At 41.2% G+C, this 14,875-nt stretch overlaps 2 protein-coding genes across 2 annotated transcripts; one reads left to right on the top strand and one right to left on the bottom strand.

Moving 5' to 3' along the window:
• Positions 1–7,798: 7,798 nt before the first annotated feature.
• On the top strand, positions 7,799–9,503 carry LOC118421582. Its single transcript, XM_035828929.1, has 3 exons — positions 7,799–8,102; positions 8,566–8,790; positions 9,208–9,503. The coding sequence occupies exons 1-3, from the start codon at positions 7,827–7,829 to the stop codon at positions 9,427–9,429; spliced, it is 723 nt and encodes a 240-aa protein (XP_035684822.1). The 5' UTR covers positions 7,799–7,826; the 3' UTR covers positions 9,430–9,503.
• Positions 9,504–9,706: 203 nt separating this feature from the next.
• LOC118421663 (WW domain-binding protein 1-like) lies at positions 9,707–14,283 on the bottom strand. Its single transcript, XM_035829107.1, has 5 exons — positions 14,204–14,283; positions 13,152–13,197; positions 12,429–12,503; positions 11,686–11,909; positions 9,707–11,466 (listed from the first exon to the last, which is right to left on the bottom strand). Exons 1-5 carry the CDS (start codon positions 14,258–14,260, stop codon positions 11,437–11,439), a joined length of 432 nt encoding a protein of 143 aa, XP_035685000.1. The 5' UTR covers positions 14,261–14,283; the 3' UTR covers positions 9,707–11,436.
• Positions 14,284–14,875: the final 592 nt, after the last annotated feature.

Raw genomic sequence — 14,875 nt, forward strand, 5'->3', positions numbered from 1 at the left:
TTCTTTTATACTACTGTGCCTTGTCAGTGAACAGGATGAACGAACACAAGATCATCGAATATGCAGCAATCTACCCAAAGACAACAGAGCTAGGGCAGTTGAAGATATTTGAGGTGAATGTAATCACCAAGAATGAGGATTGGTACGGAGAAGACCCGAAACCCCGTGAAGTTGTATTTACCAACCCATTTCCTCTGCACATCGAAGAAGACCGAGTCTCTCTGACTATAGTTGGTATGTTTTGTTGTGTCATATACGGAAGATCATCTGCTGTTCTTCCTTACTATGACGCATTTCTTTCTTTCTTTCTTTCTTTCTTTCTTTCTTTCTTTCTTTCTTTCTTTCTTTCTTTCTTTCTTTCTTTCTTTCTTTCTTTCTTTCTTTCTTTCTTTCTTTCTTTCTTTCTTCAAAGAATCAGCTTTGTTTAAAAGTAGACGACTGGAGACAGGGTTTTCTTATGATACTCCATAATAGAGGTGAGTACATGTGAGCAGAGATCATCGTACTTTATCCTTGCCTTGGTGCAATGTTCATCATTCAAAATTAGACAGTTCTGTTGTAGCCAACATGACCCCGAGGAGCTGTTTCTAATAACTCTCACTAGTACAGCTGCCTAAGTATGTTGCGTTGACAAAACGTTATTTGTTGTAACGCACTCGTTATCCCATTCAATAGGTCCGGATGCATCACGGAAACAGAAACAACTCCGAATTACCATCAATGGAGAACATCTGGACTTCTTCACTTTGGGGGAAAAGCCTTTCACAGGTATACTTCACTATTGCCGGTGCCAAATTATTTATCATCTCCATGAAAAATTTAGATATTATACGAATTAGGCCTCAATCTGCATGGTTCATGAGAAAAAAATACATTTGCATTGTTTTTCATCATAGGACTCAAAATACAAATAACATGAGTGATTTAGGAAAGGTGGAACTTAAACAGATACCAATCATAGGTTCCTAATTTACATAATTCATGCATTAGTGCCATAATTATTATCAACTAGTCAACATTGTTACCTGTGCAAGTTAGTTAAGGGTGTATATAACCCGGCATAGATTATGCAGATGTGAAAGTCATTTGCATAATTTACAGTATTTAACCGAACTCTTGTTGGTACTCAATTTGCAATGAATAGTTGTCGTCGGTTAAAATAATTTCAACGATGGTTTTATAACTTGAATCTATCACATATAGCTTTAATTGAAATGAGGGTTAAAATGTCACTCGCCACTATATAGATCAACAGAGTTATAGGCCAAATGTTTTTTGTCGCATGTTTCTTATTTTGTTGGAATTTGCACCCACGGATATGCATATGAAACATGTTTACAGGAAATCATTTTAGGTAAAAAGCTAATCCGTTCTTTGCACAAAATCCAAAACAGCTCATTTTGTTCTCGATAAGGAATTCCGGATGATAAGGAGAAGGGAATACAGAAGGCCGTCAGTGCTGATGAGATCGTCTTGAAGTGTGAGCTGAAGGATAATAGGGACTTCGATGGAGTGCCAGAGGTTCATTTTACGACCCATTTTGAGAAAAGAGACCTAAAGATCACACCGAAGATGATAAAAGTAAGCCGAAAATTATGGTAAATGTATTCTGTCCTTGGGTTGTTGTTTTTAGGCGCTAGCAACAATAAAGCTATTACGGCTGAATAGAAACTTGATACGGATCCAGAACATTTCAAGATTAGAACATTTCACATCCATATATAACACGTATCTACCACATCAAATTTCATTATCGCAGCATGTTCAGAAAGAAAATTTTTAATAGAAAATGGAGGATTATTCTTGAATGTTGCAAAATGCGTGTTTGCTAACTTAACTTGCTAGCATCCTTGTCTGTTTTCACAGCTTGTTTGCGTTTTTAACAGGTGTTTTATTATCATTATTGTCATCATTCTTGTTCTTCTTATGGTTATTTTATAACAAGTGATATATGATTCGTTGTAAATAGTGACCTTAAGAGTGAAGTTAACAACAGCCAAACCTGTACTAAGTAACCAGTCTAGGGACTGAGAAAATGGTTGCTGAGTACAGGTGGTTGCTCCAGACAAGTTGGTTGGTTGGTCAGATGATTGATGCATGGTATGGTAATCCTAGCTTATGCAAGTACATATGATGCTAGCAAAGAGAAACGGGATTTTCATCATTTTGATTTTTTGGGGGTAACTTTTCAACGTTACCAAGACGTAACAAACCAAACAAAAGTCGCCCAGGGTAACTGTGCCAGCAGGTATCCTCACTAAAATATGGCTGCTAGTTGCACTATTAAATAATTTTGGTAACTTTAAAATTCGTCTATGTGTCTTGTTTTTTATGTCCGATTTCTGACCACTACTGTGCTTGCTTCGTAGAGGGTCTTCACTATGTAGAATTGGACAGGACTGTTTCAATGTGTACTCTGACGGCATGTGGTTGCCTACGCCAGGTAGTTTCCCAGCCAGTTTGACTATATGTTATGATTTACTACAGGAAGCAAGAGCCCTAACACTGGCAGAAAGTGTTGTCAACAGCTTTCATCCAGCCGTTCTGATCAAAGCCATTCGGCGAAGCTTGTCGACTATATTGCTGGCACCGAATCGAGAAAGGGCAACGGAGTCAGATTCGTTATTGAATCTTATCAAGGGCTTAGCAGGTGAGATGACAGTATTAATCCTTCAAAGAATTGTTATGATATTAGATTCATATTACATCGTCGATGTAGGTTAGACATCTAGGTAATAAGATATGCCAAAAATTAGTTACTCAAGCAAATGGATATGGTTAGGAAACGGTCTGACATCATCATATCGTTCCGTGCCAGCACTGCAGCCAGGCCACGGCCTTCTCGTTAGCTTCTAGTAGGTCCTGGTTGGAGATGTTGGGGCCTAATACGCAGTCATTTGTAATGTGTCCCATGGTTTGGGTTGGGTGGCCACAACGACACTCAGCTGAGTTCACCCGTCCCCATTTCAGTAGGTTGTCTCTGGTCCTACCTACTCCGCACCTGGCTCTGTTTAGGTGCACCCATTCCCTTCTGGGTAGATGGGTGCCATGAGGAAGGGACTCACAAGGGGTCTGGAGAGCTTCATTTGGAAGGAGAGTGTTGGAAGCTTTTCCAGCGATCGACTCTGTACTTGGAAGCCTCCTTAGGGTTCAGACTCTGCACGGTCATGAAGCTCTTTCTAGACTTGAGTCTTCTTCTAACATCATGATAGTAGTGTAGAGGGTGTCGAGAATCCTGCTCTTGTAAAAATTTCTGAGTTCTGGAGAGAGCTTCTCGTCGGATGGGAGGTGGTGCGATACCTGCTAGCCGGTACAGTGCTGGCAGGGGTGTGGGCCTCAGCGCTCCTGTTATGATGCGACAAGAAGTATTGAGCTCAGCATCCACTTTACTGGCATGGCATGACCTTTCCCAGGCAGGAGAACAGTATTCTGCTGTGGAATAACATAACGCCAAGGCAGTAGATCGTAAGGTGTTTGCATCAGCTCCCCAGTTTAGAGTTGTGAGGTTGTTGGGGAGGTTGTTTCTAGAAGCGACCTTCTCCTTGAGTTTCCTGACATGCTCTCTATAAGACAGAGTTCTGTCCAGGGTTACTCCAAGGTAGACCGGGAACTTGTCATTGGTTAGTTTCTTACCATTCCAGACTATGTTCAACTGTCGTTTGGCCTGGTGGTTATTCAGATGGAATGCACAGACTTGGGTCTTGCTAGGGTTCGCATTTAAGAAATTGTTATTGTAGTAGACTGACTGACTGTTTAGAGCAGCGGTCAGTCTGCACTCGATGACCTCGAAAGACTTGTGCTGGGTGGTGAGACCTAGGTCGTCAGCGTAGATAAACCGGCGGATGTTGTTGGACTGGGGAAGGTCGTTGGTGTAGACGTTGAACAGGGTTGGTGCAAGCACCGAGCCTTGTGAGAGGCCATTCGTCTGAGAACGCCACCGGCTCCTTTTCCCATCCATCTGAACGAAGAACCGTCGGTTTTCAAGTAGCGACTGGATGATCCTGACAGTGCTTGTGTTCCGAACCATTTTTGCCAGTTTTAGTAAGAGCAGTCTATGGTTGACGGTGTTGTATGCAGCAGTCAGGTCAACAAAAATCGCCCCTGTGACCTTCCCAGTTTCAAAACCATCCTCAATGTGCTGAGTAATGTTCAGAACTTGGCCACAGCAGGACCTTCCTGGTCTGAAACCCGCTTGGTCGGGAGATAGTAGCTCATCTATTATGGGACCAATACGCGCAAGTATCATTCTCTCATACAACTTGTAGAGGATACACAATAATGACACAGGTCGGTAGCTTTTGGCGTTGGAAGGGTCCTTGTTGGATTTCAGGAGGGCGACCACTTTTGCTTTCCGCCAAACCTTACGGATGGAAAGGGTGGTGGCACAGGTGTTGAACATTTGTAGCAGCCAAGCTTTAGCTTTGGGTCCAAAGTTCCGAATGACTTCAGCCGTGATACCATCAAGGCCGGCAGCTTTTCCGGGTTTCGGAAGTTTGATGGCTTCTTCCAGTTCAGAGGTGGTGAAATCTGCGAACTCGTCATCGCTTTCAAGCATCACATTCTCCATCTCCTCTTTCATCTTCTTCCGATGACCTCTTTCTTTGTTGAGAGGTTTGCCATTAAGCAGTAGCTGCGTAGCCACTTCATTAGGAGTCACGGCAGCTAGACTTGCCTGTGGATTCTTGTCAGAGTTTAACTTCTTGATTGTGGACCAGGCTTTCTTGCTGTTCTGAGTCATATCCACATTAGTGATAAGCTCTTTCCATCTTTCTCTCCGCTCTTCAGAAACTGAAGCCAGCACAGACTCTCCCATTGTTATCGTTTCCTCTGCAAATGGGTCGACTTTGTATGCTTTTACATATTCCTCGTAGAGATCTTTGCTGTCTTCACCTAAGCAAGGTATATAGGACTTGCGACATCCTCTTGGATTATGTCTCTTTGATATTTCCCATACAAGGCTTTGGAACTGATCATAGATGTTGGGATGAGGTTCCAACGGCTGGATTCTATCGTCAAGTTCCATAGTGAAACTCTCCCAATTTGCTTTACGAAAGTTAAACCTAGGTATGGGGTTCCTTGGTTTTACAGGTCGGATCACCGGCTTGGTGTTGACAGTGATTGGCCTGTGTTGTGACCTTGGTATAGGGTTTTCCACTGATTTTTCAAAATTTTGTGTCAGTCTGGAAGGCACAAACACCAGGTCTGAGTTGTACCCACGACGCCAGCGTCCACTTATAAAGGAGGGTTTGTCTTTCGCCTTGTGTAGTAAGGACAGATCATTGTTTGATGCCCATTCTTCAACCGCCTCACCGTCTGGGTTGGTGTCTTGATAGCCCCAGCGAGTGCTGTGGCTGTTGAAGTCCCCTAGGACTAGGCACGCTTTGCCAGTTAGGTCACATTCCTGAGGCCAAACAAATGCAGTTGGAGGGGGTTTGTACACTGAGAACACCTTGGTGTCTAAGGTTTCCACCATCAGTATTTCAATACCATGGGCAGACAGGTCATTGGTTTTAACAATTATGGACTTATCCCGCACATAGACTGCACTGCACTGCCATGTACAGGGCTTGGATGGTAGATCGCCAGATCCATGCCAGGGATTTTATATGGCACAGCTTCCTTGTGAGTGTCTTGAATGCACAGAATATCTGTATTCAGTCCTGTCAGTAAGTCGGCTTTCGTATGTGAAAGACCTTCAGTGTTGAAGCTAACAATCTTCAGGCCTGGCATTTCGGGGCCAAGGGGTTATCCTTTTACCACCCCTAATATGCAGTAGTAGCACGTTGTGTAGCAATTGGTTTCCCGCAAGGGATTAACAGGGGCACCACGTGAAGGTTTGCTACTCGCCCCCACGGTCTGACGTTTCGGATAGAATCCACTATCCTTCGCCAGTGACACTGAAGTGATCTGGAAGAAACTGATCTTTTATACCCTAACTATGAATGAAGACAATTTTGGATGTCCAATCGGAGACATTGTAAGACAAGTTAAGTTACAATGTCTCCGATTGGACATCCAAATATTACATCGTTTGCCAAACAAACATGGTAGAATCGTCAAGTGCATAAATTATGCAGATTTGATGGTCATTTCAATAATAAAGATATTTCATGGGAGTATGAGGTCTCCGAACTCTTGTTTACTGATTTGTTTGCTTGTTTCAAGGTAAAGACGAGGCAAAGCTGAGTGAGATGATCAATGAAGCTCATCATCTAAATGATCTGGACACCAAGTACTTGGATGATGTCGCCTATAGCATTTTGCTTAAAGTTGGTGAATACTTTGAGGTGATGTACGACGGACCGTTACACAGAGCAATGCAGGCATTATTTGGGCTGTCAGGCATTGCTGGGTTTGGGGCTAACAAATCAGGTAATGATGGCCATTGTTTGTCTATTGACGTTACCTGAAAATGTGCCATATCCGTTTTATTGGTTTCTGCATTCAGCAGAAATATTAATTTTTTTTTTAACAAAATGAAAATACGCTGGGCAGAGGTTACACTGTTATTGAGTAAAGAGCAATGTTAGACCATTATTGAGTGCATGGGTAGAGTTCATGGTGACGGAGGTTAGTCTTGGATTGGGTGCAGATACCTGGTTTGTCAAATGCTGTATTTTGCATAGTTTAGTTCGTTTTGTTAAAGTGCAGTGTTTCAGTGATTCAGTAGCTCTTTGATTAATTATTTGATAAGCGTGTAGCTTTGTGGAGAGACAAGTTTTAGTCACTAAAAGAAAAGAAAAGTAAACAAATATCTAGTCCCTGCCTGGTAGCTTGAGTCATAAATCAAAACTTGCATCCAGAGGGCCTCCTGAGAACTAATGCATAGTCTCACATAAATTATGCTTCGATAATTCAAAAATCAATTTTAGCAAGAAGATCTAAAATGTCAACCAGGTACAATTTTTGTTATTAATGCTATGATAGAATTTCCTCATTAAATATGTAGCAGTACCATTTTGATGGAGTTGATATAATAATTTTAAAAGCATTCAAAATTTTTTCTACGCATTATTTGAACTTTGAACCAAACTAGTTGTAGGGTATTGGTTTTCGTAAACAGTGTGATAAATGGTTTTATAGCACACAATCTTGCCAATGCATATATGCCTGGAGTCTATGAATATACATCTTATGTGCATTCAATTGATTTCAAATTTTTATTCTAGGTGGTGGCGTTTCTGTTTTCCTCGGAGCGATCTCTATTGCTCTGGGCGGAGCTGGCCTTGGGGTTGGTGCCGTTTGTATTGCACCTACAGTCCGTACGTGGTATCAAAGAACCTTTAGGACTGACCTTATTGAGCAGAACTACAAAGCCATCCTAAGGCGAGTCATAGCCATATACAGATTTACCTATACTCTATTGATAGTCTTCTCTCTATAAAACTAAGTTTCGTGTTATGTACCTGTAAGTCTCGTATATTAGTACGAGAACGCCAATATACTGTCGCATTATAGACTTAAGGTAACGTTACATATTTAATTGCAGACTGCTGATTAAGGAACTACCAGGGATACAGAGCGAGCAGGACAGTGATATAGTCGATGATGACAATGTGTACACCTTGGAACGCGCCCTATACAGGAAGTTTACGGTATGGAATTTTCAAAGCTTTGTTATTTAGACGAATGAATGAATGAATTGATTAATGAAATTGGCGACCAAACCACGAGACAGTGACGAAACCAGTCAGACAATACCTGATACATGAATTTGACAATCCAATAGATCATGACTTGTTGTTGACGTAGCCCTTTTTAAGATGTCTGTCCGTTACTGAATTTTTCAGGACCTCGACTTTTTGAATAGAAGTGAAGATGCCATTATGGGTATAAACCCATTTCGTGCATCAGAGAAGCTGAAAGATGCAACGGAAGAGTCCCAGAAAGAAGCCCTTCGTCGGTGCCAGATGGCCTGTGACCTGTTTGAGATTCGCCAACACCTGCGAAAGTCTTGCTTCGTGGGCCTGTTTGGTCCTCAGAATGGCGGTAAATCCACGCTTATTCAGACGGTGTGGGGCGTGACCGTCCCGGACAGAGGATACCTGGAGCATACCACTGACCCAAACCTCTACAAGGCAAACGGAACGAGTAGAATGGTGGTAAGAAGCATTTGTTTCTTCTGCCTCGCCACAGGTTCAGCGGTCATAAATGCGAGCCACAAACTTCTGCCACTCTCTTCTGTCAAATGCAGTTATTTTCCGCCTCCCTCCTAGGTGTAAGTCCCACGTAACTGTTTTCTTTCAGGTTATTTACTGTTCTCCCCTCTTTCTTTTCTATTGTGGTATCCAGTTTAGTGCCGCCCGATGAAGGCATGCTTTGGGCATCCTCACAACATGACTTAACCATTGCAACTTTGCAATTAAGTGCACTTAATTGCACTAACCTTTTACCATTTTCACAAAACAAAATAAAGTATACCAACGTGTACATCATGGAAAACGTATATACGGCTTATACTACTGCGCCTGGAATGTTGTCAGTAATAACTGACCTTGGTCATCATCATCAGTGCAGTATAAACTAGACGACAGATTATTGTATAATTTATTTTTTTTTTCTTAGATCATAGACTTCCCCGGCACGACTGCTATCGACGCACAGGTTGCCAACCTTGCAAATACCTGTGGGGGGCTGTCCAGTATCCTCATCCTGGTCATGAAATTCGACGGGGACACCAGTACAGACCATATCAAGCAGATGAAGGAAGCCCGTAAGCTGGCTGACGATTTCAACTGTTGCATTCTCCTTTGCATCAGTCACTGTGGTCTCTACAAGGGCACGCTGAAGGTATGCTCGCGCGCTGTGATTTGCGCATTTATTATGCCCAAATCGTTTTGACACAGAGCAATAAAGCTATTAGACCAGTTGATTAAACCAGTCTTCTGGCAGCCCTTCCACCGGTGAGGCCTCTATAAGCTTGATATCCAACACCTCTAAGTTAGAGGAATTGGGGACATCCTAATTCATAATAATACATTTACGCATTTTGTTCATTACATGAGTCAATTGTTTAACGCAGGCTACAAAAGCTATTTGCCTGCCGTTTAGTTCAGTCTTAAAAATCAGCTGGGCAGTAATGCATCTTGACTGAATTCTGCGCAATGGCCAAGTGGATAGAGCTTTGGAAAGGTCGTGACTCCAATTTTGAATTAGCGTTATCAAGTTTTCTGTTGATCTTATCTTATCTTATCTTTGTTGTCTTAGGACAAGGAGACTGTAGATGCCTACAGAGAGAATTACAGGCAGCATCTCGAACTCGACCCAGCCAACATCCTCATGGCGGAGCTTGTGGAGAACATCGAGGACTTAGAGAGCAGGGGAATAATTGGCCCAGACGGGGTGAGGATGTGGTTGAAAGATTGGATGATCAAATATGACGTGTTCGAAGACGATGAGGAGCAGCTTAATGCTGCAGTGAACATGTAGGGGTGGACAATGTTTCAAGGCGTGTGTGTGTGGGCATGAATATCCCATGTGTTTGTGAGTGTGTTTGTGTGTGTGTGTGTTTGTGAGTGTGTTTGTGTGTGTGTGTTTGTGTGTGTGTGTATGTGTGTGTGTCTGTGTGCGTGTGTGTGTGTGTGTGTGAATGTATGTGTGTGAATGCGTGTATGTGTGCCTGTGTTTGAGTGTGTGTATTTGTGTGTGTGTGCATGCGTGTGTTGTATGATTATAGTCATCATAACTGAAGAAAGAAAGGGGTTGGTTTCTTAGCTACGGACAAAATAATGAGTTGTTGTGCCACCAGCGTCTTTATTTGATTATGACATGATATTCCGGGTTTGCCGTGGTAGATGTCACCTAGCATATTCAATTGGAACTGCAAGTACGTTTTTGTTTTTAACTTTCAATAGGGATAATTCGACAAATACTATTGGGCATAGTTTCATCTAATTTACTTTGTTATTGCTTGGTTATGGGAACAATGTTTCAAGCTATTGATAATGCAGATGAGAGTATAATTTACATAATCAAGAAAATTTGGAGTTGCACAACAGTTATGGAAAAATCCATTCCTTGGATCTAATCATTTCAATCATGATAAAGATACACAGGAAGTGGTCAATTATTTTGTAAGCATTTCTAAACATGAGAGAAAAAGTAAATAACATACAGTGGAATATATTACATGGACCAAACTACCCAAAACATTTCCTCAAGGTTCAATAATGTAGTGTTAGATTTAGAAGTGTTTTATTTTATCTTTAATTCGCGATATATTTATCTTACATTTTCCTTGTATACGAATGCTTTGACTTGACTTTATTACGATCCACAAGTACCTTTTAGAACAATTTGTTTTGTTTGTAATAAGCTATAAAGCATGGGTTTGTACAATAGTTATTATCAATAATAGCATGTTTGATAATTTTCTTTGTATAGTGAGCTTGAGCATTGAATACACCACTCTTGAAAATCACAGCAGTTGTTTTCATTTGTGTTGTTTTATGTTGCATCCTTTATATCATTTTTCTGCTCCGGTCGTACACAGTTAGCCTCTACCAGGCTCCACAGGACGCTGGAAAAATAAGTACAAATTGGCCAAATAAGATAGAAAACACGCCAGTACAGTTTGTAACCTAATAAGGTCGGTCAACACTCTTAGGTCAATAGACTCCTACTGGGCTTTTATACCTAACTTGGCCAAAGTCCCCATATTCGGCCAGGCGGGAGTCTGGTAGAGACTAGTACACACTAACTAGTACACTCCACTACGCGCCCTTTGAGCGAACACGTTTTCCAACTTCCATGGATACGGAAGCAAATCATCCCTTCTTCTTCCATAATCAACCTCTCAGGCGGAAATTTCGCACTGCAGATGAAAGCTTCTTTCCTAAAACATCGTTATGGGACAAGCCTCCTCATGATTGCTCTTAAACAAAGTCAAAAGTAAGCAAACATCTGACATATCACAATCCAGCAGATATTGACATTGATATCGACAAAGAGCACTGGGAGGACCTTGCAAATGACAGATCCAGCTGGAGATGCACACTGTCCAGGCAGCTCAAATCTAGAAAAGCCAGACTGATGCGCATGGCAGAAGAAGAGAGAAATCTGAGGATCCTTGCAACAGACCTTAGTCAGTTTACAGATGTGCCATATGTGGCAGTGACTCTCATTCTCGTATAGTACTGTTTTTAGCCATAGCCGAAGCTGTAATGCTGATATGAATTAGGATTTTGCCATAGTCGTTACTGACCGAAGGAGGTCAAATTATAGTAGATACAGTTCGAAAACCTAATCATACATCACATCTCCAGAGCCTCTAGAGTTATACTGTTCAACTACGTATACAATAAGCACCAGCGCAGAAAGGACCCTTTACAGAAAGTACTTGGCGAGTACTTGTCATAAGCGAGAGTCTTGGTCTTGGTCTCAACATGGTCCGACTCCCCATGCCTCTGGTGTGTCCTTTGACGATGTGACGTCATTCTAATCATATAAGAGTGGCTGCTTGTCTGACTGTGAAGGAGAAGGAGAAGAAACGGCGTGATCGCATTGTCCTTAGGAAGACGGTCACCAAAAGATCGGTGGAAATAAAACAACTGTTTTGTAAAAAAAAAGAGTGTTTTATTCAAAATTATGTTATCAAAACCTTGATTAAGGAACTTCGAAATGTTGTCATGGAGATGAATTTTGTCGATAGTTCTGAATGAAAAACACCGTTTGTAGTGTTCATACCTGGGTTTGGTACATAGGCGGCGCAGAAGCGCTGTATTGAGGATGTTGTGTGCCGTACGTTGTCCCGTAGACAGTAGTACCTGTGCTGACACAGGCCCCCGGTGGTGGCACGGTGACTCTATGGACAACTACAGTACCAGTGTGGGTCGCCAGGCAGCGCCTCCGTACAGCAATACTACACGCCGTGATGAAGATGATGAGAAACACCCAAATCATCCAGAACCCTGGAATGAAATATAGGTTTGATAGGTTATTAACTTCCTGAGCCTTTTCTTGAGAAGGTCCCTCATAATCTTATCATAGTTGATAGTACATATATTGAATAAATTTCAGCTTTGTATAGTTTTATTTCATCCCTAAGCGAATAAAATATTCTTTTGGGTGTGTGTGTTGTCTCTGTAAGAGTTATGAGTTAAAAGTTAATGGTTTGAAAATGTTTAAACTTGTGGTACAAAATAGCAATAATATCCACTGGTTTATACCGTCGTTTAACAGAGTATAACTATAAACACAGTACACGCATGTTTACTGCTCTCTCTCTTTCTCTCTCTCTCTCTATCCATCTAAATCTATCAATATTCTTCAATCTATTTATCTCTCTCTCTCTCTCTCTATATATATATATACATTGTACTCATATGAATAGGCACATCTATTTGATAGATGGACATAGGTAGATAGATGGAAATATGTATAGGTTTGTTTGAACCTTTGTTGATGTATAGATATATCATGATACTTACACCAGGCGCTGTACACATAGTAGCCGTCGTCACAACAGTCAAACTCATGTAGTCCGCAGCAATATGCGAAGTCACCTGTAAACATTACAAGAAGTTTTTGATAAATAAGCATAATAAACAGTTGGGCAATTTGAAACAGTTTTTTTTTTCTGGAGATATTGGTTAAAACGTCTTCTACAAATGCCCTGTGCCACAATACGATTCACATGTAATGTACTATCAAACAAGCCGCTAGGGAGCCCAAAATTACCATACTTACCCCCCCCCCCCCACACACACCTCGAGGGTTTTTACCACTAACAAAATTTGAAGTTCCGTAGTACCGTAAGAAGCTACTAGGTGGCCCATTATCGAACTTGACCTATGTTTTCCCGACCAATACCCACCTACCAAATAGTAAACAGATACACCCACACCTCCTACCAAATAGTAAACAGATACACCCACACATCCTAAAGTTATAACGTTTACACATAAACATACATAAAAGTAAGGTGCTGTGCCGAAGGAAGCCGATAAGAGGCCCATTATCAAACTTGACCATGTTTTCTCCGTTTGAAACCTACCTACCAAATATTACGAAGATCTAACAATAGCCTCTCAAGTTATCCTGTATAACTCCCTCATCCTCATCGCAAAACCAAAAACATAACTTTCTTGTCAAAGGTAATAACTGTGAAAAGTGCAAAGTAATTGACTTTAGGTGTGAATTTAGACTCATACCGTAGCAGGTTTTGTAGTGACCATCCCAGTAGCAGAGGTCGTCGGCCTAACAAATTGAACACAAAAAGAGTGTCACTACACGTACACGCACACTTGTTTTTGACCTTTAGATTCATTGATTATATGAGAGAGAGAGAGATGATCTTTATTTGCATGTTCCTGCCCATGTGGGCTAAATGCAGCAAATCCCATGAAGGGATACTAATTATAAAGACTAAGTACTATAACATGTAGTATTACAATTGAATAAACAATACATCTGCAACTAAGCTATCACTATATCTAACGTTTACATGACTCTTCCCTTTTCTTAAAACATGTGTATACGAACTCACAGAGTTTGTGTTGTACAAAGGTATCTGTGGTTGTCATTATATGTACAAACAGGTTGTCGTTGGTTAACTCTTTACATCGTGTATCTACTACATTCAGAGCACTGATAAAAGACTTGCGCATGTCAGTGTATAAAGGACACTCTAATATAAAATGGACTTCATTCTCTATACGGTTGGAGTTACAAAGTGTACAGAGTCTATTATTCGGAGGAGTCTGGTTGTATCTTCCCACAAGATAGTGCTATAATTCCAAAGCAATCATTATGATTTACATGTATATTTTTGTGAAAATCCGGTTTGATTTTTTATTTTCGCAAACAACCCTGCCGGGCCCCTTTTTGGAAACTTATAACACTGACATGTTTACAAAGTAGAGTATAAAGTCCAGTGTAACGCGCTGCAATGTTTTTGCTCCCAGTCGTTCACATTTGAGATACATGCATTCACACAAGGGGTAATCTTCAAATATATATATATATATATATAAAAAACTGATGGCGCTAAGATTGTATCTTATCTCAAATCAGCGCATCATCATCAGTGCATGGGTTAGTAATGTAACAGTGAGATTTGTTTATAAGTCATCGAAATAGAAATTTATCAGTGCCTTTGAATACATCTGCGAGCTGAATAGGACAGCGGAAACTTCCGGGATCATTTGACACCCCACCCCCCTTTCAAAGAGTTAAAATATTTACAAGAGTTTGATAGACTCACCAGTACCAGGGTAGTCTCGGCGAGTATTGAAGCGAGAAGAAACCAGACGACCGCCATGTTTCACTACCCTTGCACCTGTTGTTTTCACCTGTGTGTTTACCGATGTATGACGTCATGGCGCGCAAGTTGTTACAGGTAACTCCAGGTGTGTTTGATTTGTTTTGTTACCCCCATGATGATAGAGGTACTAGTTTGGGTGCGAATGATCATGGAGATGTATCTCAAAAGCCGTTGGGTGGATTGCGAAGAGTTTTGGTAGATGGGTGGGTGGGGTAAAGGTAAGTGTGTCAGTGTAACGTTAGATAGATTTTGGGTCCCCTGTTAGACGAACTTGGTAGTGCAGCCTAAAAATATTTCGGTACTGGACGTGCTGTGGCGATTTTTTAGGTGGTAGATATGTGTTCAACACGACGCTCAAGTGGTGTACTGTCCAAGCAGAGGTAAGGCTCCGGCTGCTTTTTGACGTTTTTAAGGATTTTTCATCGGGCTTTCTATTTTATACCGCTTGATTTATGTCTCGTGTCGGCGTGTCCCTTTTAGGACTCTTTTAGCGTTTTTTAAAACTCCTTTTTAACGATTTTAGTTTTTGAATTTGTTTGCAGCATAATAAAAATCTCACGATACGCCAGTTATAAAGGTAAGCGAAAGTATAAGGTCGCAGAACTCAACTTT

The sequence above is a fragment of the Branchiostoma floridae genome, chromosome 8, assembly GCF_000003815.2.
Source record: "Branchiostoma floridae strain S238N-H82 chromosome 8, Bfl_VNyyK, whole genome shotgun sequence".
In the NCBI taxonomy this organism is placed as follows: Eukaryota; Metazoa; Chordata; class Leptocardii; order Amphioxiformes; family Branchiostomatidae; genus Branchiostoma; species Branchiostoma floridae.